The 26,126-nt window shown below is 41.0% G+C and overlaps 2 protein-coding genes across 10 annotated transcripts in view; one reads left to right on the top strand and one right to left on the bottom strand.

The window, feature by feature from the left end:
- The window catches only part of LOC102387722 (1-aminocyclopropane-1-carboxylate synthase-like protein 1), a 37,392-nt gene extending 27,716 nt beyond the window's left edge, over positions 1–9,676 (top strand). For 8 of the 9 annotated variants that reach the window (XR_003091660.1, XR_003091661.1, XR_003091665.1 and 5 more), the window contains 4 exons: positions 775–928; positions 2,264–3,143; positions 5,811–5,993; positions 9,415–9,676. Coding sequence is in view for 1 of the 9 variants with exons in the window: in XM_006034953.2 (XP_006035015.1) it covers positions 775–928; positions 2,264–2,430 (321 nt within the window). In the remaining 8 variants the exon portion in view is untranslated. Of the gene's footprint in view, positions 1–774; positions 929–2,263; positions 5,743–5,810; positions 5,994–9,414 lie in introns of those variants that run through there. The other variant, XM_006034953.2, reaches the window with a different exon arrangement.
- A 13,483-nt stretch (positions 9,677–23,159) lies between these two features.
- The window catches only part of GATAD1 (GATA zinc finger domain containing 1), an 11,593-nt gene continuing 8,626 nt past the window's right edge, over positions 23,160–26,126 (bottom strand). Inside the window, exons 5-6 of the mRNA XM_025191071.1 lie at positions 25,190–25,373; positions 23,160–24,456 (exon numbers count right to left, since the gene is read on the bottom strand). Coding sequence (XP_025046856.1) covers positions 24,266–24,456; positions 25,190–25,373 — 375 coding nt within the window. The 3' untranslated portion in view covers positions 23,160–24,265. The remainder of the gene's footprint in view (positions 24,457–25,189; positions 25,374–26,126) is intronic.

Here is a 26,126-nt window from a genome sequence, read left to right as displayed (position 1 = left end):
GTGTCAACCCATAAGAACTTTCCACCCGAGGGAGAATGTTTGCCCCCGGAGAAATTGAACAAATGGTTGTATGCTCCTACTTTCTATCGGGCAAGTGGTAATTCTCCTAGCAGGAGAACCCCAATACATTGTCTTTTAACAGTTAACTCATCTGCCCTCCACATACAGTCCTTTCACCCAAGTTTGCTTTAAACCTGGGCTAGCTGGCCTGGCTGTGGGTGTAGACTAGAGCCTGGGCACTGCTTTCACTCGGGCTGGTAAGCTGCCCACACTCCATTAGAGATGAGCTAAATCAATCAGCTGTTGACCTTTAGTTCCTTCCCACATGCAAAAAAGAAGACAAGCTCTTTTCTCAGGAAACCTTGAGAAAATTGTAGCAGCTCTGCTTATTGCAGCACTAAGAAGCTTGCAGTCTACTGCAATCTACAGCTATTTAGAGTTAGCCTGGCTGCTGGTACCAGTCTAGCTGCAGCAGCGGGACCTGGTAACACCTATATAATATCCTTAGCAGCAGAGTGTGAATCTAGCACTGTAGACTGAAAGGGCTGGATTTGCAATATAATCCTTTTGCAATATACTGGGCAAAGGAACTGCTAATCAGAAAGCTTCAGATTCTACTTGCAGAGGTGCCTAAACCTCTGCAGGGTTGTGCAAGGATTTGACTGCTCTGACTTATCCCATCCTTCAAGCCTTGATTTGAAATACAATTTGCAAGGGGTTGTGAGGTTGATTTTGTTGCATCCTTTAATGTAATTTGTATCTTCCATGTTTTAGTTCTTAAAAACACAGACTTTTGAAGCTGAAATGGAGTTATGGTGGAAGCTCCTTCATGAAAAACTCCTTATTAGTCCTGGAAAAGCCTTTTGCTGCTCTGAGCCTGGATGGTTTAGATTGGTCTTCTCAGATTCTGCAGATAAGATGTATTTGTGTAAGTTGAGTTTTACTCTTAGTTTATGACAAACCAGTGTGCATGTTTGATAGTCCATTCAGAACTCCTAATCCCTAGAGTTCTCAAACTGGTCTGTACATCCAATTTGAAAACTATAGAAAGGGATCTGCAGCATATGAAAAATATTTTTTTATTGCAAAGTTAATGTTCAAACAAGCTGTTTTAAATATATGGGTATGGCCATTGTCACAGGCCAGCTGGGCACTGTGAGTATATCAATTTAGTTGCAGGCTGACTGGGTACTGCAACTGTATCAGCCACTGGGCTGTTTGGTTCGGGATCGAGGAAGCAGAGTTGAGAGTGAAGCAACAGCGAATTTATTATAGCTTACACACACACAACAGTTAACAAAAAGATAAATGCAATAGCAGATAATGCAGTATTAAAGAGCTAATAGTAAATAATAACAACAGATTAATAGATCAATCTGTCTCAGGCCAGCTGGGCACTACGATGGTATCAGCCACTGGGCTGTTTAAAACAACGAATAGACGGACATGGGTTGACAACTTATTGATAGTCCCTCAATACCAGGTGTGCGCCAGGTGATTCCAGCAAAGTCGGGCGTCCCCGATCGACACTGTAAGAGTGATTACTGGGGAAGATCCCTTGATCAGGATCCGATCCTCACTTGCACTGGGAGTTTGGGTCCGAGCTTGGAAAAGCATTTACCGTCCTGTTCCCTCCTTCCTACTGGTCACCTGACACGCGCGCTTTTTGTAACTAGTCTTATGCCAATCTGTTGGTTTTAGAGCCACTCACAGTCTTGCCCTATAGCTGTTACCCTATGGGATTAAAAGGTGTTAAAATTATTATAAAAGGTTACTACCCAGACTTGGGTTTATCCAATAAGCAAATTACAATGCAGCATCTTCAGGTTTGAAATTAACATTACTCCGCGTAAATCCAGCCCCTTTAGATTTCTCTTGACTATGCTTTCTTGAGACGTGCTTTCCTAGAATATGCTGGGTATGCCAGGTGGTTGAATCCAGTTTTTATCAAGGCTGAACTCTGAGCAAAAACCATTAGGTCAGCTAATCTTACAGCTGTAGCTTTGTCTTTGAGGTTCAGTCAGTTCCACAAACAGTTAGTTTTATCGTTTTAGTTAAACTTATGACAGGCAAGTTACATTTGTGGGTTACAAACTTACAAGCTTTATATTAGACAAAATTCCAAATGCCTCCAAGAAGCACGTATTTATTGCTTATTAATTTCTTTGGTTCTGGCTGTCACAGGCCAGCTAAAAACTCAACCTTGTTTCTGTTGCAGTGGTGGAGGGAGAAAACTTTAATAACCATATTTTCCTTTCTGCAGGTATTCAGAGACTGGAGCGGATGTTGCGTGCTGAAATTACAGAACCAGCTGCAAATAAAACATCTGTAGAAGACGAGTTACCTAATTCAGAAAATGACCCTATAGCCACCCATGCCAACACACCAATAGATGAAGTTTCTCACCTGAAAAAAATTGTTGTCTATTAAAACCTTATATGAAATTTGCAGATTGAACATGATATAGCATGCTTATGTTTACATAAACTATGTAAGATTTCACCCTGTTAATTTGGCTGTAACTTTCTATAACAGTCTCACTTTGCTGTAACCTGTGGTTACTCATTTTGCAAACTAGGCTACTAGAACAGAATTTTAGGAAACCTAGCTGGTTTCCTGACTCTTCACATCTGTTCAGCAAATCACTTATGTGCACTCTTATCTTTAGGCATGGAATACTGCTACAAATCAGTGAGTCTTAAGCACGTGCTTATCTGCATTGCTAAATCAGGGGCTTAAGGCATTTTAGACATAATAGAAAGAGGCTGCATATTGTATTGGGGGAGTATATTTATATTTCAATCAGAAACTGAAAATGTTGGGTTATTTGATTGATTCTGATTGTCAGGTTTTGCTAAATTTTGTCACTTGGCAAAATATGTTTTTTCTATATCCTTAGGAACTGTAAGAAAATATTCAAACGTGCGCACAGCTTTTTGAATATGCGCACCAATATAAATACTTTCTAAGAAAATGTTCAGCTTTTCGGCTTCTGTACTCCCTTTCAAATGTGTAAAAGTATTTATTTGTATATTGCAATGGTTGCATCTTTGTTGCAGAAATGTAGGTTCTTTTGGATAAGTTTTTCACATAAAACATAAACAAAGACAGCTGGATGTGTGTGGTGTGCATTCATTTGAAAGGTAAGTGTATTTGGGACTGTACACTTATTAACCTGTATTTGCGAACTTTAATTCAGAGTTTGGTTCTTTAGTAGGAATTGAGAGGGAAGTGTTACAATCACAAAAGTGTGATTTATAGCAGGGTTGTCAGACATCTGACCCCTGGAGGTGGGTCATCTGATCCATAGTGCTTCTCTGGCAAAACAACTCACCTGCTAATCCAGCCCACAGGGCTTCTTACTGCTACTCCCACAGCTGCTGTCAATATCACTGGCATTGAGAGTATGGGGTTAATGCTACTCTGCCCCTTACTTGCCACCAAATTTCTGATTTTCAGTTACCATTAGGCACACAAATCAGTGACATTAACCCACATATGCTGGCCACACTGACACAGCAGCTGTAGCAGCTGCAACAAGAAGCCCAGCAGCCTGGATTTGAAAGTAGGTTGTTGGGCCTGCACCAAGCCCTGCAGGCTGGATTTGGCTGCCAACTCATTTTTGACTTCCGCAACTCTGGTCTACAGGATTTGCACATCCCAAATAGGAAAAAGGATTTGTGTAGGACTGAAAAGACTACTTGATGGTTCATTGCGTCTGATTCCCTGGAACTGCAAGAAATCATATAATAGACTCAATGTCCACAAGAATATTTACTGCTACCCCTCTTGCAAAGTGGCTGAGCATTAATATTTTTAACACTCCATATGATTAAAATGTTTTATCCTCACCAACTTGCAACAACCAGGCTGCAGAAACACTACTCCCCAAACTGACAGAGCATTTCTGTTGGGGTTAAGCCAGGAGTATTTCTGTTATTACTCCTGCCAGGTGCCACTCTAGCACTAGGTACTGGAAGAGAGAGAGACTTCTGTGTGTTCACTGCCCTCCCTTGCTGGTATCTAGGAGCAAGGTGAGAAAAAGGAAAAGGTGTCAGAGTAGGTTGGGAAGGATAGAAGCAGGTAGGAGATCGGATATAGGAGGTGGCTGGGAGTAAATCAGGGCTAGGGGTGGGCAAATGCACAGGAAAGGGATTGAGAATAGTGGAAAGATTACAATAGGGATGTTAGTATATAATACCCTACAGATGCCACAATTGCATGTGAATTTTTGACACTCAACATTTCTCTGTCTGGCAAATAGCTGTGAATCCCACAGGCAAATGTGTATCTTTCCATTCCAGAGAGGGTCAAACAGGTCCAGGTAACAGAATTGGTGTGAGAAGTGTAGGATCGTTTTTCCCCCATTCTTTTAATAAAAAAATAAACAAATACAGACTTGAAAAAAATTCAGGTTGCAAAGTCAAGAAGTCAAAAGTTAGGAAGTGCCAAAATTAGTGACCAGTGTAACTTCAGGTGGCTCCATAGAATTTGTGCAGCATGATACTATTTTTAATTACAAGATAACATTTTGCCTTTTTGCTATAGAACCACCTCCTCTTCCAGAGCAATGATAGTAAATAGTTTCAATATTTAATTGCTTGCCTTTTCAAACCTTATGATTTTGAAGGCATTTTAATATAACCCTTCTGAACTAGCCTCTGCAGACAAGTTTATAACTATACTTAAGACAGTTAAAATAACATTTCCAAGTACATAATAAAGTACAACTTCATAATGAACCTGTTCATAACAAGCCCCTGCTTTTAACAATCCCAACAACAGAAACTTAACTCTTTTCATTATTATGATGTAGCCAATACTTTTTTATAAAATTTTCTCCTGCCTCTGTCTGCTGTTCTTAGGCAGTTGTACTGTGTGTCTGTCTTAACTTTGTTTTAATGTTGCAACTTGCTTGGTACTTAAGGGAGAAGGCTCTCCAAATTGTATTTCACTAACCAAATAGTTTAATTAGTCTCAGGTATGTATTAATTTTTCATGTGCAACACAAGATGGTTTTTTTTTTTGTTTTATTTCTAACTTTCCAGTAAATCCAAAATATAGATGACTTGTTTTATCTGAGTTACAAAGCCTAGGAAATGCCATGTTAGATAGCAACAAGATCATTTATTCCAGTATTCTGTCTCTGATAGTAGCCATTACCAAATGCTTCAGAGGAAAATAACAGGAGATGAGTGTGAGATATTTTGCCTTCTTAAGTCTCAACTAATCTCTTTGTAAGAAATTGGCTTAGGCTGAAATGTCTCATAACTAACTCTAATCAATCCCTTTTTTAAATCTTAAATTCCACATTGTAATCAATACTGGGGGGTTTCTTTTTTCTTTCTCAACTAAGGATCTTGGCAAAAGTAATTTGCTCTAGTGTGGGCACGTCTACATGAGACACTGACTGTACAGTAGCTGAAAAATACTGTGCAGTAGTACCTCATAGCACAGACAGTGCTAATATGCTTCTACATAGTATTATTAGACTACTGGTCAATAGCGTCGCCTAAAAGATGTTTGCTGGCGCTACTGCGCATTTATTTAGTAGTTACTAATACAAGTACTAAATAACTGCGCAGTAGCAACTGTGCAGTAGTGTCTCATGTAGATGTGTCCCATGTGTCCTAACTGCTCATTCTATGGTGGCATGTAGAGACTGAAGACTATAACATGCCTTGTGTATAGCAGCCTGCAGCTGTGTTGGATGCTTAAATTCTCCAACTCATGAGCATACTTTCATTTTTCAGTATTGAACAGAATCCAGTCTAAGGTTGTTGTCTCTTTTTTATTACTTTTTAAATCAGCAAAGGAGCTGTCCTAGCTTATCTAAAGGATAACCTTCTTCCATGTCCATCACAGCTGCCAGCCCCTGGAACAATAAAGCTATTGAATAATTGTAACTAATAGGCATAACCTTCACAGGAGCCCATCTCAATACAATTTGCTACTGGGAGAGAGGAGAATGACAACAAACCGTCCATTAACAGGTAAATGTAAAGTTTATCTCCTTAAACAGCTTTCCACAAAGTCTGCTTATTTTTGCAGATTAAGAAAAAAAACACAAATCATGCCTCTGGGTGGTAAAGAAAGTGCAAATGAGACCATTGTCTTTTTATCTTGCGAAAGTTGCTCAAACACTATTGTGGTACAGGTTCTGATAGAAAAGGTGTAGGCCCCCCAAGACCTGAACTGAGATTACTAGTCCATATCTATATGTTTCAGGGATGTATGTGGTAGCTGTGTTGGTCTGAGACAAAAAGAAATGCAAAAATCTAGAACTCTTGGTTCCAAAATTATATAAAATAAAAGGAATCATTTTGGAACCAAGAGTTCTAGATTTTTGCATTTATTTTGGTCCATATCTAAATACTTGTTGCCATAGGGTAGTTACAGGTCATTCTTTGCCCATCTGGCTTAAACCTGAACTGGTGACCTAGAGATAAATGATTGTAAAGCCCATTATGATTTCCCTTAATTGTATCCCTAGACTTGTTGGTAGTTACAGCCCATTTGTTGGTGTAATTTCCATCGCTCTTTCTGCTTGTCCCAGACCAACAGACTTTGTACAGATAGGTAACCAACCAATATTTTAGGTTTTGTTTCAGGAACAGTTTTTGCAGCATCCAGCTTCATTGTCCTCATTAGTTTTATGCATATTACTTCAAAAAATCCTCCAAAGACTTTTTTGCAATTAGTTTTTATGTAACTGCAACAATCAATTCAGTAAGAACATTAGAAGTGATTAAAGAAATCTGGTAGAGTAAGAAACTCTCATTAGAATGGTAAAAGGAAATTTCTTCCTGTTAATATTTTGGTCTGGTTTTATCTTGTACTCAGGCCACATCCAGACGTGCATGCATGTTTGGTTCCCCGGGGACAACTAGCAGCAATGCACCTTGTGCCACCACTAGTTGTCCCTGGGGAAGATCTGTGCCACACGCACTCTGGTGTGCACCAGGTTACCGTGGGTGGGGTAAGGGAGGCTGAGGCCAGCACTGGGCTGGCCCCAGCAGCCTTACTTGGAGTCCTGGGGGTCTCCCAGGGCTGCAGCAGTGGCGATGCTGCAGCATGGAGCCTAGGGTCAAAAAACCCTCCGCACTGCTCCCTTGCCATGTGGAGAACAACTGAATATGCAGTATGTGGCACCACAGACATGTCTATGGCACCATGTATCTCCTGGCTGTGCTCATCTGGACACTGTCTCACTGGTGTCATACCAGTTGGAAAAAATAACTCACTGGTGTTATACAGGAGAAAAATAGAAATAAGTCTAACAGCACGCTTCAGTCTGAACACTAATAATCTTTCTTGATCTTTAGTTGAAATATAATTGACTTTTACATAATAATCAAAGGTTTAACATTTAAAATTGTATTTTTAAATGATCACATATTATACAATTAATTATACCTTTTTCTTTTCTTTTTTAAATGCATTGAGTCTAATCCATAAAATAACAAATTTAACTTTCAAAAACGCATCCAATACTCCAAAACATACACAGATAGACATTAATCTTCTACCAATAGTGCTACTACAACCCATATCAATGTCCATAGAAGTTTTGTGTTCCCTTCTCCCTGCTCTAACAGTTCCTTAATTGTTTCCATTGGTGCCAAGCCTGTGTTTCTTCATCTCTATACAATAATTTGCTCCTTCCTTTTCCCTATAACTCTGTATAACAAGCATCTCATTATCTTCCCATCTCTGTTTTTAATTGTGAAGTTTATTCAAAATTTATTCTTAAGTGTTTGCTCATAGAACTTCCACTTCAGTATTCAAAAAAGTTTATAAATTTTCTATTTGAAAGGCAAGAGAATATTCTTTTTTAGCAAATCCCAAAAATTTCCACCACATTGTCCAGTAAGCATCTTTTTGCCTCTCCCCTGTAGAACACTGACTTGATGGGATATTTCCATTACTAAAATATCCCAAACTTTTTCAACCCTGTCAGTGACTCTAGAGGTATCACTTTTCTTTTAGGCTTCTGCAATTTTAATTCGTGAGCTACTAGTAGAAGCGTGATCAATTCCCTATGACACTTATGTTGCAGAGTTGTTGAGAAGGTTTAATAAAAAAAAAAAAAAAAAGAGGTTATCTGACCGTTGGCATCATGTTATTTCCCTCACCATGCCTCCAGCCTTCTTCCAGAACTGATTCTGGGACACCTCCATCACATAATAGAATCCTCCCAACTGACCACGCTCCCTTCAACATTTGCCTGGATCTTTACCATAAATGCATTTAAGTAGGGTGAGATACCATTAATAAAGGATTTTAAAATAATTTTATTACTGTGTACAGGGATGCATGAGACCCATTGTTCCAAATGGTCTCCCATATTCCACTGATTTCTGATTCAGTTACTACCCCACCTTGTCAAAAACAGTGTTTTTTTCTTCTATATGACTATTGAAAATTGCTTTACATAACATAGTATGCTTCACTGTGTTTCATAGGAGTGACCAATATTTTTTCAAATTCTGTCAGATTTCTACCTTTACTTGGGAGTGTGTTGAAAAGTATCTCAGTTGCAGGTATTGGGAAAATGGGATTTTAATGTCCCCTGCATAACATTGTATTTGTTCAAAAGCTATAAATAGCTTTTCTTTGAATAATTGTCCAAAATGTATGATACCAATATGTTCCAATATATTAAGCTTTCTCATAAATTATTAGAATTAAATTCAATATTATTATGTACAGGTGCTAAAAGTAATAGGTCTGAGCTCAATTTCATATATGTTATCCAAAGTTTTCATTGTTGTTCTCATAAAGGAGTGATTATATATGAAGCTTGGCCTGAAAGATTTCTCTAGCCATGGTAGTATGTTGAGTTTGACTGCTGGACAGTATATTTGCTCTGTCTTTACCCAGTGCTTACTGTTAATTGATGTTATCCAATACACCAAACCTAAGTTGGCTGGCTTGTAATAAGATTTAATGTTTGGAAGCATCTGTCCCCTCTTTTTGCTGAGGACTTTTCAGGATGGAATTTTTAAATCTAGGCTTTTTATTTCCCTAGATAAACTTATTTATCATAGTATGTCAGTCATCTAGGAGATTTGTTTACACTATAATAGGTAGAGTTTGGAACAGAAAATGAATTTGAGCTAAATATTTATTTAACTGCTGTGATTCTACCTAAGCATAAAATTTCATGTTTTGACCAGTTTTCTAAGTCTATTTTGATTTCAAAGGCGTATAATTAGAACTGTATATGTCCTGCCATTTTTAGTAATATGCACACCCTAAGTATTTAATGAAGTAGTTACCCAGTTATATTTATAGCTATCTTTTATCTCCTTTTGTGTCTGATCTTACACCAGTGTCTAGAAGTTCAGATTGTTCACAGTTAATTTTAAATCCTGACATTGATATATTTTATTATTTCTTTTTGTAATTCAGACAGGGTGCATCTACACGAGACACTTACTGCTGAGCTACCTAATTAGCTCTGCAGTAAAGCATCAACGTCTATATGTGCGGCGTTCTTGGGCCAGAGTAAACTAATTAACTCTGCTGTAGGACAGCACTGCCCAACTTAAGTACTTTCCTATGGTAGAAAAAGGCTTTCACCCAGCAAGGACACTCCTCCAGAGAGGTAGATCGCACATTTGAAAGAGCCACCTGGATACCACGTGAAGAACTGCTGCAGTACAGAAGTAAAACACCCACAAATCGCACACCGCTGGTTATGACCTATCACCCCTCCCTTGAACCTGTACGGAAAATCCTCAAAAAATTGCAACCCATACTAGAAAGAGACCCTATTCTTAAAAAGATCTTCCCAGAGCCACCCATCCTAGCCTTCAAACAAGCACCGAACCTTGCCAACCTCATCACCAGAAGCAAACTTCCTCAAGCCCAGAACACACCAAAAGGATCCAGACGTTGCCAGGACAAGAAATGCAAAACCTGCCAACACATCCCCACCCCCCCCACTATTACTACACCCCACAACAGAGCCATCAGCATCCCAGGATCTTACAGCTGCACCTCCAGAAATGTAATATACCTCATCCAATGCACCAAATGACCTGATGGAAGATATGTAGGAGAGACCAAACAACAACTGCGCACCAGAATGAACGCACACCGGAAATCCATCAAAGACAGAAACACCCAATTACCGGTGGGGGCACATTTCTCACAGGAGGGCCACTCTCTCTCCAATCTCTCAGTCCTGATCCTCAAGGGAAACTTACACAACACTTCCCAGAGACGAGCCTATGAGCTCCATTTCATCAACCTGCTGGATACTAGAGATCATGGACTAAACATAGACATTGGATTTTTGATACATTATAATCTGCCTGGCAACTGACTCCCCAGCCCAGCCCAGCCCAGCCCAGCCCCTGGCTTGTTTACTTTTCATTCCATCCAGGAAGAGCACACACCAACTGCTGACACTTCCTCTGCCTAACGAAGGGTTTTTGAACCCGAAAGCTTGCTTAATAACTATTCTCCAACCATTTGGGTTGGTCTAATAAAAGATATCAAATTCACCCAAGGAACCTTGTCTTCCTATGGTAGAGTGATTTAGTCCACTGCAATGCACGTGTTAGATGCTGACCAAGACTGGCTGGGGTCCAAGGGTGCTACAGTGCAGGTCTGCCTGCTGTCTATCCCCATGCTGTAGCATCCTCGTGCCCCAGCCTGCCCCTCTGCAGCACATTGAACTGAGTTGGAGCAGGCCCAGGGGGGCAGGCTGACCCCTATAGCCCCCTGCCAGCCAGGGCTGTTCTGCCCCAGCTCAACATGCTGCAGTTCCAGGCAGATATGTAAATGATGCACCTGGGAGCAATAAACTTGGGCAAGATACGGAACAGAACACCCTAAACGGGAATGTTACAGTCTGGCCCACTAAAGAAAAAGGCAACAACTCCCATTGTATTGACGGGAGCAAGATCATTCCTTTCCTTCATTGTTTCCTTTTTCAGTTCTTGTCAGGAAACAGCTGATACAGGCAGTTAAAATCAGTTGTTAATTTTGGGTGGGTGCTACTTGTTAATTTCCATTGCATAATCACTTGACCTTTCAAATGCCATCACTGTAGCACTTAACAGACTTGTCACAAGTGCAAAAACATATTTAAGCTTGCAAATAGAAATTATTTAAATATGCTATTATTAGTTCTATTACTAATACCATATGATTAATAATCTATAATAATATATTGTTGCCACTATTTTATGTAAATAGATATTTAAAATACAAGTTCCTGTGCCTATGTTTGTATGTTTACTTTTCATCATAATTTCCTTCAAGTTATTAGCTGCATAGAGTTTTAGAAAATAATATCACTTTAATCCTCATGGACACTTCACCTGCAACATGAGGCCAGCATGTATGTCAACACACTTGCATACAACTGTTTAGATGCACTTGGCCTCTGGGAGCCTTTCTGTCCATCCTAGGGTTTAATGTCACGGCAATCGTAGCCATCTTCCTTCTTACCACTGGGTGTATCTACACAGGACATTTACTGCACAGTTGACTAACTGCAAAGTAAACATTTCAGCATCTACACTTGTGTCCTTATTAGTTTTGTGTACACTAATAAACTCTGCAGCAAGGTAGTACTTGTAAATACTGCTGGCTAGCCCCCACACTGAAGCACCCTCATGCCCCAGCCAGCCCCTCTGCAGCACATTGAGCCCAGCTGGAGCAGCCCTGGACTGGCAGGCTGACCCCACACCTCCTATCAGCCAGGACTGCTGCAACCTGGCTCAATGTGTAGTCCAGGTGCACATGTAAACGGCACTCCCAGGAGCAATAAACAGAGCAATAAGCTCCGCAGTATATTGCTGTGCACTAATGGCATGTGTAGACACACACCAACTGTAACTAAAAATCATTCCCATAGGGTCTGTCTCTTTATAACCAAAAAGTTTGCTTAGAGCTATTGTTGTTCCGTTGTTATTTGATAGTTATCTAGATAAAATTAGTTTGCCCATTGGCTAAAATAATTATCTAGATTCAGGACATCAGTAGAGTTTCTTCCACTGTGCAAGGCTTAGTCCTTCCCAGACAAGGGCCGCAAAGGCTGCTTACAGACATCTAACCCCCCGCCCTCCAAAATGGCGCTTTACTTTAAACTCAGTGGCACTCCTGTACTGAGCTCAGCGCATGCCCAGAAGAGACATGTTAGCTGGACCTGGCTCGCCCAATGTCTGTATAGATTAGATGCCTTAGTGGGGCTTTTTTGGCGCTTTTATCTAATAGCCAATTGAAATCCCACTGAAGCACCCGATGTATACAGATGTTTCAGAGTCGGGTCAAACTAACCCATTGCCTCTTCTGGTAAAGTGGGTTTCTTTGGCCATTGGCTGCTTACAGATGTTAAACGAAACAGTCAGGTCTCTAAAATCTAAGGTATTAATCCTGTGACACAGCAGAGCCCATCAGGATGTAAATTTGGGATATGTCTTTTGCCTAGGAGAAGGACACATTCCTGAGCATTGCTCACTAAGGAAATGTTTCTCAAAGCATGCTCGGAAAGCTCAAGGAGGACTGAAAATCTGCCAAAGCCATAGGGGGAGATGCAGACACTCACAGCACAGCCTTTTTATGCTGCTTTTCTGTAAGGATAGGTCACCTAGAAGCCTCAACTGAAGTTCTTCACTATGGTGCTATTATACCTTGTCATTGATCCACCTTTCCATCTGCCTTTTCTTCTGTCATTAGTCCACCTTTCCACTTCTCCTGAAATCTCATTAGTCAATGGTGGGAACAAAGCTACAGATATGTGGATATATAATGAACACAGTAAGTTAATTTGCTGCTCTGAGACTGCATCTCCATTAAATACTTCACAGTACTATTAAATGACTGTGCAGTAACTAGAATTACTATGCAGCAGCATCACCAAACGGCTTTTAGGTGACACTGACTGCTCAGCAGCTCGTTACTATTGTGCACTTGCATTGCATCACGCTTCGTGCCATGCAAAGCTACTGCACAGTAGTAATGAGCTACTGTGCAGTCAGCATCTCATGTAGATGTGACCCAGGGGAATCAAAAGAATGGTATATAATCCATCAGTGAGCAGTTATCTGGAGTTGATAATTGGGATGGCTCCCTGGTAAGGCATTAGAATAACAGCATATTATCCCCTGGGAATTAACCAGAGTTTCTTCTAGTGAGAATAATACATTACTGCACAGGATTAAGTCAATTAGATCCTTCCCAAGTATATTTTCTGTGGTTGTAAAAAGGATAGGGGGACAACTGGTACCCTTAAAGAGACAGTGTGAGATGGAGGGTGTCAGACTGCATATCCACCAACTTTTTATTAGTAAAGATCACCTCAGGTCGCATTCAGTTGATGCCTAAGTGAACTCTACCACCTCTTTGAACAATGTCCCATTGACTCAGATTTGTAAGCAGCAGTCCATCCTTTTGTAGCTCACTGTTCCTTATTTCTAGCTTCTAGACTACATGAAAGCATCTCCATTGTAAGTAAGGCTCTTCTTCCTCATCTCTGAACATGGGATGTTGCTTGCTAGTCCTCAAGAGTTAAATCTGAATAGATAATCATTCAAAGAAGAGAGGATGGTTCCTTGCCTTAGAGCAAAATAAAGCCCGTAGCTGGATCTATCCTGCCAAGGGATTTTATCTGGCCCATGATGGGTCCCTCATCCCTGCCTGGTCCAGGTACGGTGGGGAAGCCCGGACCATGGTACATGCAACCAGTCCTGCCACCGCTGGGCATGGCTGGGGCAGGGTGGTGGCCAGACTCAAGTTCTTGGCAGCCCTAATGACAGCACATCCTTCCTGCTGCCACTGCTAGTGTCACCACTGGCACTGGAACTGGCCCTTCTGCCCTGGCACCACAGCCTGTCCACTCCATACCCACTACCAGGGGCACCAGACTGAGCAAGCAGGTGGAGTCTCCATGGAGACTGGCCTGGGACCCCCACGGGTAGGGCACACTCAACTGGGTGGACGGGTTAACTCTGTCATAGCGTATTTCTCTTTTCAAGGTCTCCCTCAGTTCCTTCCAAATTTCAACAGCATTAGCAGTAAAACAGTGATATCCCTGCACTTTGTGTATAGTACACCCACGTGATCATTTGACTGGAACACTGGTATCATTAGCAGCTAACTCTGAAACTGTAGACAGTGATGATGATGTTGAAGATAGATAGTCAGAATCCTGTATGTTGAGGATGGAGGATCCTCCTGAACAAAAGAAGGTGATGCAGTCACTACAGTACTGCTCGTTTAGTATTTCTCATTGCACTCAGTACTGCTTTAGAAGTCAAACTGTAAAAGGAAGATCTGCCTATTTCAGCCATTATTTTCTATCACAACTGCATTAAAATATGATAGTTCCATAAAGTAACAACTATTTTGCTCAAACATTTTAATGAGAATTCAAGTAGTCCAGAAGTCCACTCAGAACATATGGACAGAGAAGACAGGCAGTCCTTAAGAAAGAAGTATGAAATAAGAAAGTTTACTAACTTGGAGTTCCTGCATACTCAGACATGTTCCATTCTTCATCTTCAAAGTAGCTTCTTTTTGAGAAAGAGCACTTCTCATGATGTGAGAGCTCTCACCCATGAAAATTAGGCCCCACTTGCTTTGCATACACTGAGTAATGCACTTCTTTGTTTTGTATAACTGTCAAAGTTTTTTTTCTTCCTGTCTTACATTTACTTGTTCCTTAGATCAGCTCTGTAGGAGCTGCAAAACTGAGAAGCCTCTGAGAAAGTCTTCCTCTTTGGCAAGGGCAGACTAGCTATGGGAATTCAATACATTGAACTACAATGCAATCTGTTATAAAAACAGAGTGTTTTTTATTTCTCTCATGTGTTGTCTTACTATTTCAGAAGTGCGCTGGTGGTTGGGGACATTATGCATTGAGATGAAAGGCCAAATTCTGATCCTTTGCCCAAAGTCCAAGTAAATAGGCCTTGCAAAGGGCATCTCTTTACAATGGATGGAAATGCTTTCTCCATCATCCCACTATGCACTGCCACAGATTTTTATCCTGGAGGGACCACTCAACCCTCCTGTGTGGGAACCACCTAACAAGGTCTCTGCTATAGAGCAGGACTCCCGCAGGCTGGTGAAGAATGAGGGCAAGATCAGGCCTACTCATTAGCATGTGCAATTTTTATGACTACTGTTCAGCATTATCATTTATATTCATCACTGTTTGCTTGTTAGTCTTCAGTGAACTGCTTATGGTAAAGATGGATTTGAACCATTTCAAGAATGTTGCTAATTTGGAACTGGTTCATAATTGTCCCTGGACAGAAGTGTCCACATGTGCACTGTTAAGGGTTCTAGATAGAACCCTCAGCTTTTAGGGATTGCATTGCTGCCAAAACACCACCAGGGGGTGGTAGAGAAAACCCAGACCATTATCCCTTCCAGGGGTCAGTGCCCAGAGTTTCCCCAGGATTCCTTTAGAGGTAGGAGAAGACCTAAATTGGGGCAGGAGGTTGGAGTAAAGGGGATGCAAGGCGCTGGGAACTTGCTTGTGGTTCCCAGGAGGCTGGGTGCTCTGCAACTCCCCACCCCCCCAGCCAAGAACTCCCTGGCTGCAAGAGTGTAGCACAGAGGGCAAGGAACAATTAACAGTTAATGGTTAATTGGTTAATGGGCTAATTTACTTTACACTGGGTCCATATACACTGTGCAGTAGACTGTTTAGCTGTGCAGTAAACATCCTGCATCTATATGTGCGCCCCTATTAAGCTGGAGTAAACTAATTTATTCTGCAGCAGTGCACATGTAGACACTGACCCAGCTGACTGGGGCATGAGGGTGCGTCAGTGTGAGAGCTGCCTGCTGGCTAGCCCCACATAGAAGCAACCTCATGCCCCAGCCAGCCCCTCCACAGCACATGGAGCTGGGGGAAGTAGCCCCAGGCTGGCAGGCTGACCCCTGGAGCCCCCTGCCAGCCGGGGCTGATCCGACCCAACCCGACTCAATGTGCTGTGACCCAGACACACAAGCCAACAGCGCACCTGGAGCAATAAGCTCCAGTATTTATTGCTTCACATTAATATGCATATGTAGACTTGGCCAATGAGTAGGGAATTTACTGTTTCATGTACCTTCTTTCACAACATCTGATCAAGTGAACAAGGAAGACCGGCTCAAAGTTAGTATATGATTTTCCTGGTGTGCTTTTGAAATGTTCCAGGAAGTTTAAACCAGTCTAAAGTGGTATGCATATCTAGAACAGGGGTCAGCAACCTTTTTGGGCAGAGTGAAAAATACACCTGAAACCATGACTTGTAAGATGTTGGTATGCCAGGGGCGGACAGTGGGGGAGTTGTGAGGGGCCTGATCCTTGTTGAGTCAGTGCAGCCCTGGCCCCTTCCCCACTGTCTGCCCCATGGAGCATGTGCCAAGCAAAATGCCTTTGCTTGTCATGCTCTGGGACCTGTGCCAGGGGTTGCCTACCCCCGGTCTAGACTCTTGGGGTTTAAAGAGTACTTAAAACATTCTAAGCATTATATCTGTCCATGCCAGGAAAAAATACTGGACACAGATAAAGGCAGACAAGGTTCTTTGGGTGAATATGATATCTTTTATTAGACCAACTTAAATAGTTGGACACAGCTACAACCAAATAAAGGCTTCTATCCATTTAAACTCCTATAGCTGCCTTGAGGTCAAGAGAGATGCATACATGGAATTGAGAGCTTAATCTTGCCTGATGTAGTTTGCAGTCATATGATTTTGCAATCTCTTTTTTCTTTTACTAGGACCACACTGCAGATAATTTAATGTATTTAGTTTACAGCTTTGTAAGTAGCTGGAAATGACAAATCAAATTCCTGTTTCACCTAAGCATCATGAACTAAGTGTTTATTAACAGGGCCAGTAAGTTGTCCTCCTCAGGCTAGTTAGTACTAGTTAGTACTGCTACTGCCCTCTCTTCCTCATTTCTTGCTGTTCTCCCTCCTCACACCGCTGGATGGTGGGATTGTAACATGGGACTATATTCCTGATCTACATTCTCTTCCCTATTCCCTGTCTCTCCCTTTCTTTTTTGGAAGACTCAGTTCTTGGATTTCACTGAGAATAATGAATAGAAATAATTGGTTACTACTGTTTGTTACATCTGCTAGGGAAAAGAAGAAAGGCCAGAGGAGAAAGAGGACAGATAGGCTGCTCCTAAGGAGAGCAGGAAGCATAATGGAGTAGGAGCTGTCTGCCACAGACCCATGGGAGAGAGGCTGACCTTGTCTGGGGTGTTCTGTCGACTGGAGCCAAGGAGTGAAGCAGGAGAGGATGTTGCTGCTAAGTCTGCCAGAAAAGAAGGTGGGCTGAAGATTGGACTCAAAGGCTCCAGAGCCAAAGAAAGTTCCTAGGAGAAGAGGTGAGGCAGACAGCGCTCTGGAGACAGTGAGGGACTGAAGAAAACTGGCTTCAGCTACTTCACACAGGATCCATGGACTGGAACCAGAGGAGGGCTGGCTTCCTGTACCAATACCCATGGAAACGATATCAAAACGGGGGCTCAGAGAAAAAGGAGAGAGGCTGAGACCCGGCTGCAGTTAGCAAATTTGGCCACCAGATGGAGAACAGGATTGTTGATAAGGGGAAATATGGGGAGTTGCACTGAACCTGCTTATTAACCTGAGAGGGTGCAAACTGCCTGCTGACAAAAGAACAAACCTGAGTTTTGAAGGACTGCTGTATGTCCTCATATCTGTAAAAGGGAATGCATGCCACTGGGGATTTTTCTGGGGGCCAGCATTTTTCAGGGGGGCTGCAGGTAGGCAGCCATGCTTTACATAGCACCAGATGTCTGCACTTACCCATAGCACTGGAAAAAAAGGAGCTGGATGGCTTTCATCTCTCCTTTGCCCCTCAAAAAATAGTGCTATAATGTGGCCCCCAGAAGAGAGATCAGGATCCTTGGAGAGGAAGCAGAGTCCTGAGTGGGGTACTTATATGCCATGATGCTTAGGTAAATAGATAGACGGGGGTAGGAGAAATAAGAAAGAAATTGATTGGATATTAGAATAGGGAACAGTATGTGATAAAATTTAGTAATGTAGGGTTGTTGGTTGTAGCTGTGCCGGTAGGCAGGCAAGGTTCTTTGGGTAGATGTAATATCTTTTATTAGACCAACTAAATAGTTGGAAAAATGTTCTTTGCAAGCTTTTGAGCACAAACACCCTTATACCCTTCCTCAGGCATAGGGAGACAGAGTCAGTTTGCCCGAGGAAGGGTGTTTGTGCTTGAAAGCTTGCAAAGAACATTTTTCCAACTATTTAGTTGGTCTAATAAAAGATATTACATCTACCCAAAGAACCTTGCCAATTTAGTCATGTAAAGCTCCAGCACTTGCATACAGAAAGGTTGCTTCTCAGAATGTACATGGGCATATATAAAAGCCACTGCTGCAAGACTCATTTCTACATCTTTTCCTGCGGTCCCAAAGAGCTGCATAGATCTGCTGTCAGACTGCAGCTGTCGCCTTACCCAGCCAAATCGCCTAGTGAAAGTACAGCATATTAAAAACAGAACCCTGGAACAGCATAAATCTTGATCCATGTGACTCATCCAGAATGTCAGATCTCAGAAAAATTAGATTCTAGATTGACTGAAATGTGGGAATCAATAGGGACTTGTATAACTAAGAGCTTATTTCACTAACAAAAATATGCAGACAATTGCAGTTTATGTAGATAATGATTCACATGCGAAATTTGAATGCCGTGTCTTTAGTAATTGAATGTATTGGCAGCTGTCACCTGTTTATTTGGCTTAAATTGTCATTAAAATGGCTTTAATTTCCTCCTAGTGTACCTATTCCTCTGGTTGCAACTGCTTGAAAAGAATTAAGAAACTTAGGTATTCCCCTAATAATTGTAAGTATATTGTTGAAGTTTGTGTTTTTCCTACCACAAAATACCTTCATTTTCTCTAAATACATTTTGAGGAGATGCTTAAAGCAGCTTCAGTATATATAAATGGTTGAATAGTTCTTTGAATCAAATAAGGTGTCTAGAAATTAAATCTGTATTCCTGCACATCTGTCATGCAGGATAAATTCTACTGAGTATCACTGAATTCCTGTAAATATCCCTGCCCAACATCCTCTCCTACTGCTTCATGCCTTGCTCTAGTCTACAGAAAACCCAGATAAGGTCATCCTTTCTCCCATGGGTCTGTGGTACACAGCTCCCACTCCATTATGCTTCTTGCTCTCCTTAAGAGCAGCCTATAAGTCTTCTTTTTTTCTCTAGCCTTTCTTCTGCCCCCCAGGGATAAAACAAACAGTAGTTAACCAACCAAGCCAAAGTTAAACTAGAGGTTGGTGTGATATAAGGCTTCAGTATTGATGAAGACCTAATGGCTTAAATTCCTGCTCTGTAAGGCAGATGAAACTATACATTGCAGGAGTTTGTATGATAAATACTTTAATAACAGCCTTGATAGCTTTTATATAGTAATTTCCTAGTGACAGGGATAAAAAGGTCTGATAGTTGGTCACCATATGCTGTAAACTCTAAAGGGTTTATTAGCCTGTTTTGTAGTGTACCCATTAATTGCATACTGGTACAGTTTGGCATCAGGGAAATCTAAAGGGAAAAGTATTATTCAACAATATTTCAATAACTTTTTTGACTCTAAGACAGTCTCTCTGTAGCTGTGTCCTTTCTGAAGGATATATAGAACTAGGGTTGGGTATTTGACTAGTCAAATAAAGTTCAGTCAATGAACTGGCAAAATATTGGTGATAGAATGCAATTATCCATTTATCCCAAAGTAGTTTTTTGAGAAGAGTCTGTCAGCCACGTGTGCAGTTGTTGTTAGAAGCTCTCCCATACGTATGCATCATATTTGGAGGTCAGGGTAAGGCTCTAATTCAAACAGACTTATATTTTATTGATCTGTCAGTGGTATATTTCAGACATGTATTCAACTTTATCACAGAGAAAGGTAGCTTAGGTCAGCCTTAGAAATTTCAAGATTTCACTCTCATTGCTGCACATTGTTTATTCACCATCCTTGAAAAACATGGGAGTATTTAGTTATAGATGTGTTTTTTAGATCAGTTGATGACAACGTTAGCATATTTATTATGCTCAGGGGGAGATCACCTACCCAGCTCCGGGTTCTGATCTCAGTGGTCATTCCAATTCTTAGCACCGATCTAAAATTTCCGGTAATTTTAATGAGTATTTTTAATGTAAGTACAGTGCTCTTCTGACAGAGCTAGAGGTATATCATATAGTGCTTGGACTCGCAAGTTCCAGTGACTCCACCCTTCATCAAAGCAAAGTATACCAAGTCCTACTGCAAAAAAGGAATGTTGAACAATGTACTAAAACAAAGCTCATGACAACAGTTGTATCCATCTGAATGCTTTTGATTATCAGTCAGTAGATGTCTACATGGTTTTTTTCTATTTCATTCCTTATCAGGTAGTAAAAACTGAGGTATTAATAAGTATCATGGTCTAATCTGGATTCCCTAGCCAAGAATGTCATGATTTTTTCCGTGTTTCCAAAATGAGAAACAGTATATCATGGTAAACAGTATAACTGTAGTTACCTGGATGACAATTGTAGCAATGGATAGATCAGTCATATTATTTGGATTTTTTTTTTTTCTAGATCAACTAAATAATTCCGTGGGTTAAAAGCCTTTGCTAAAATTTATCTGTGGTTCACTGTTGATATTGATTTAAATACAATAAGGGCTGCAACTTTGTTTCTAATTGTCATGAGAAGGCATGGATGCAAGTGTGCAAGTCCTCTTCAGAGCAAATTTCCTATTGGATGGTTGGATCCTTACATTCGTGTACATAACATCCTCAATACTGGGGATGAAAGGCAGCTGTTGCTATGGTAGTGACGATTATAGACTATTAAGATGCCATTTGCCACCTGCTCTGAATGCTCTTATTTGAGGGATCAACTGCATTGTTTTAGTGTCCATGTTAGGATGGCAAAGGCAGCAGAGTAGTATTACCACGTGCTGGGGATATGGAGGCCTTGTGAGGAGTTAAATTAAAGGGTTTTGTCTTATAGTACTGATTGCTTTGTTGTGCTAGAAGATCTTCCTATAAGCATGTGTGTTTCTTCTGTATCCCTAACTTCCCCCCAAGCACTGTATAGGGAACCTAGGCCCCAAACTCCAGGTTCTGGATTCCACTCTAGGAGTCAGGCACTTCACTGTTGCTATAATAGCATTTGGAGCATTTATATACATGGTCTAGGAGGTGCAGTGGGAGGGTGGGGAGGGGTGTGCTTTAATTAGCACCAAGAGCACTTAAAGCTCCCAAATTGTTTGCTTCACATGCATCAGTTTCCCCGCACTGAGAAATGGTGGCGGGGCATTTTGAACTAAAGCTTGCTGCATGAGTTTTAAAGCACCCCACTGCCATTTTTCGGCGCAGGGACACTGATACGTATTTATGATGCTGGAGTCTGCTGGAGCATGGTACTTACCAAGCTCCAGCAGACTCGATTAATCAAGTCTGTATGTTTTTTTCTATTTCATTAGAAATCACAAGTACAGAATAGTAATTACAAAAATTACAGAATAGTAATTATAGCACATCAGAGCGGCCTCCCTGCATGTGTATGAGCCCTTAGTTTTTAGGTGCCAAAATCATTTTATTGGATCTGAGCCAAGGTTCCTAAGTCCTGTTGCAGACCTAGCTCCTGGATGCTTCTGAAAATCCCAGTAGGGTCCACATCCTGGAAGGTATTTAGGTGCCTAAAACAGCATGCAAAAATCTGTCCCCAAGTCACTGATGGAGAAAATCTTGCACTACAGCTGACTGGATGTGGCAGATTTAACTCCTATAGTGACTATACAGGAGGCAAAGGAAATGTTTTTTGCCTCAGCTATAGCTTTTAATACTTACTTCATACATTGGTTAATTTCATCTGCTTCCATTTGTGTGGCTGTTTGTCCCTTCTGATGTGAGGAAACGACTTCTGTGCAAAGAAAACTGTAAGGATTCAGTATGAGGTGTCTTTTGGGGGAAGGTTATATCTGGGGAAACAAATCTCAGATTTCTGTATCACTCACAGTAGTACTTGAAACATGTCATGTGATGACCTGTGGTCTAGACCTCCTAGCTCACCTTTTTTGGCTGACAAAGGTGGATGGAGACTGTCAGTGTTTTGGCAGATGACAAATGCCACCATTCTGCTTATAGAGCCACGCTGTTGCATGTTTCTATGGGTTTGGGTCTTGCTGTCACTAAAACATGGAGCTACATCTTAAATACAGGTGGGAACTGAAGCTAGTGCAGAATTCAACTGTCTGCTTGGAAAACACCATTGTACTGCAGGTGTGCTCTGCACCGGCTGTTTACTCACTTCCACGTGGAATTTGAGAAGGTGGCATAGTGCTAGAGTCCTCTCAAGCCTCAGTGATCCCCACCTTGCCCAGACAGCTGCACTAGAGGCAGTGGAAAGGACTGAGTTAGAGTCTATACATAACAACAATAATCAGTCCTGAGAGCTATTGGAAGAGGTCCCTAACTGACTCCCATCAGATAACATAAGTAAATTGACTTTCAGGGCATGCTGCAAACACCACCCACTCTTCATAGTGTTTGGAGAGGTGAACTGCAGATTAAAATGATTTTGTCCGGTTAGTTGAAGGAATCAGAGTAATTAAAGAAGTTTTTATATTTAATTGTTTTGCATAGGCAGAGTAATGTGGTGGGGCAGATTTGGTTGCTCAGATACTTTTCAGATCTGGCTTAGGGACTTATTTTTAATTTACTTCACAGTAAGTGAAGCTTTTCTATTAAGTTAAGAATTATCACTAGGACCTGGTATAAGGCCCCAGTGTTGAGTGAGGCTTTTTGGTGCTATTGTAATATAACAAATGGATAAAAAGCCCGAAGGACCTGCAAATCTGTATGTAGCATTTTTTCCAATTATGTAAAACACTATAAAGCACTTGAGGTCATAAAACCTACTATATATTGTATTATCGGTTAAAAGGAGTCAATTTAATAAACTCTGGAACTTTTTTGAATTTCCAGCAGCATACCATAAAGTTTTAGTGAACATTTTTTTCTTTTGGAATTCTTTCAATTTCTTTAACAACTGCATTTAGGATCCCAATCAATATTGTATATAATCCATTTTAAGCAATGCATTCTTCACCCTCATAAACTACTGTTAGTAATCAACTCAGCATTTGAAACCAATTTAATGATCTAGCACACATTTACACATAAGTCATATCAGTAAGGCACTCTCAAGTATTGGGTACTTTAAGGCTCATGAGATCTTAAACCTAGCTATGTTTCTGTTTCCTGCATGTTGCTCTACTCAGCAAATTCTTGCTGTGAGTGCAGCAGACTAAAAATTATTTTTAGTTTTATCACTATATTCAGCTTCAACTGACATGCTCTCCTACTATGCAGTTTTATAGAAGCTATGTGTACCTACTTATAACATTTAGGTCAGTGTACCTGATCAGATTCTTAAGGAGAGAACAAATTTATTAAGAGCATAGCAACACTCAAAAGCAAGACCTTAGACGCACAAAGAAAACAGTCCCAGCTGCCCAGAGGAAGACCAAGCTGTGAGCACATGATGCAGCCAACCCCCAGGGAATTTCATCTCACTTCTAATTCAGGATAACTTCTTTCCTAGATGCCTCATGTGCATGCATTTGTGTTGGCTGAGGGTAACACTGTTTTTGTACCATGGTCTAGTAATTTCTTACTACTACATATGCAGGAATCTTGGCAAAGGCAGAAATGTGGTAATTTTATCGATCCAGTTTAAACCTTCAAGTTTTATTTGAAATTACTTTCATTTTTTTAAAGACATTAACATCAATTTTAGTCTTTAGTCACTTGAGAATAAAAAATATACCCAACACTTTCTACATCGAAAGTTGTGTAAGTAGTGATGGTCCATGCTTTTACGGATATTAACTTATGCTAGTCACTCTGGAAAATGTTATAAATTTACATTCCCAAGCAACTGTGAGAAGTCAGTCATCAGTAGAAAGAAAAATAAAGATCTTGTTTTTTCTAACCAAGCAATGATGAAAGAAGAACTGGGTTTTGAATGGAAGAGGGGAGGGAAACAGAAACATTCAGTTGGAAGAAACTTCTCTTTCTAAAGTTAGATAATTTAAAATAAATAAGCCTCCTTAATCCACATGGCCAACTGAATGCTTTATAAAAAAAGATTTTTAGAGCAGCTTGTAAAAGGTCCACAGGTGAAAACTGAGAATTCAGTAAATACCGGTTTTGGCATATCCTTAAAAAAGAAAGGAAAGGAAATTATAAATTGTTGGTAACAGTTTCCTTAATGGAGATTGCAGGAGTAGGTCCAACATGAGTCCAGATATAGCCTTTTTCTGGTCTAGTAGGAACAGTAGGAAACGGAGATGATCGAGATTTGAAATATTCTGAAGGTGCATGACAGATGAATTCTAAATACTCCATTTTCCTTGGAAGGTCTTCTTCTGGTCCTGAAACACAAAAATCAAAGTTTTAAGTCCACCAATGATGTGCAGACTAAACATAATATCCAACAGCCAGCAATATTAAAGAACACTCATCATTCAAATTGTGAACACAGAGGTTAGTTAGGCAAGTTAAAGTACTTAAGATACTTAAAGTACCTAATCACTGTTAGGCAAGGAATCTCTTAAATTTGCAAAATGAAGGTTTAAGCTAAGAACTAGGGGTGCTCAACCCCTGGCTTGCAGGCCACATCCAGCTCCAAGAGCTGTGTATCTGATCAGTGTGTCTCCCCACGTGTCCAAGCATTTGGCAGCAGGGAACAGTTGCTGCTCCCCTGCTGTCAAATTTTCAGACCTGTGGGGAGCCTCATGGACTGGAAAGAATGGTCCTGTGCATTAGACTGAATACACAGAGTGGAACAGGGCTTGCTCCTAGTGTGCAGGGCTGGGTGGATGTGGCACAGGGTGTCACAGCCTGATCCCAGCATGCAGGTTCAGCACAGGGCCCAACCTTTGCATACAGGGGCTGGCCAAGGCTGCACCAAGCTGATACAGCCTGAAGAGTAGCCCCATGCCACTCATCTGGCCTGTGGGGCCAGGACAGAAGGTTGAGCACCACTGAAATCAGCAATGCCAGATGATACTAAAAACTGTTTAAACACTACGCGTCATCCAGGCCCTGTTTATTTTATGATTATTTGCAGCAGGATAGACAGGTAGAAAAAGTCTTGGAGCTTACCAATGATATAGGATGCAGGGTCAAAACAGTCTTTGGGACTGGCTTGGGTAGGAATAAGCCACGTCAGTGCAGCACTCTTTTCACAGTATTGGTCCTGAATAAATCCCCTAATCTGAGCATAGTACATTTTTCCATCCTGCTCATCCATCACTGAAACAACGTCTCCAATTTGATAGTACACTCCCTGGAAGAAAGATGGACAATTACTTTTACCTTTAGGAAAATCTGATTTTAGAAGCAGCTGAATACAGCTGTCCTCAGCCCTATTCAGGGTGCCTTAACTACCAAATTATCTCAACCTTCTCCAAGGGCATCATCAAATCAGCTACACAAATCAAAAGGAAAAGGGAGCTGTGATACAAAGCCCATTTTCACTCAAGCAGCCTACAGCACTGTTTATACACAAATGCCTAATCTCTAGTGGCCCAAGTTACAGCTTCTACCCTATGCCAGTGAACCTCTAATTCATAGAGCTGCTCACTTCCTCAGGACCATAAGGTACTCTGGTATTGTGCTGTAATGTCAATGCACTGCTGTATTACAGTGACTGCAGCATATTATAACAATGCAACATACTGCAAACAACGTTAAACTAAAACTAATTTTCTCCTGGTAAATCTCAATTTGTCAAAACTGTGGCTGTTTGCAGAAATGTATCTAATGAGATGACCTTTCATCAGGATTCTGAAAGGATGTAATTTTTGGTCAGATGGGATGATACCTTATCACTACCACAGCAGCAAAAGCCTAGAGATTATGATGCTTACATGAGAGATGCTTACACGTAGGAGGCCCAGATGAAGTCCCCATTCCACTGGATTCAGAGAACACGTAAAACTGAATATATTACATGACAGGTGAGTAGGCAATGCCCGTGATAGGTATTTGACACCTCCCCCCCCCCCCCTTTTTTAAAACAAAAAATTTGAAGAGATTC

This window comes from Alligator sinensis, unplaced genomic scaffold, assembly GCF_000455745.1.
Source record: "Alligator sinensis unplaced genomic scaffold, ASM45574v1 scaffold1011_1, whole genome shotgun sequence".
NCBI lineage: Eukaryota > Metazoa > Chordata > Crocodylia > Alligatoridae > Alligator > Alligator sinensis.
The sequence above is the reverse complement of the archived record's forward strand: the minus strand, read 5'-3'. Positions and strand labels throughout refer to the sequence as shown.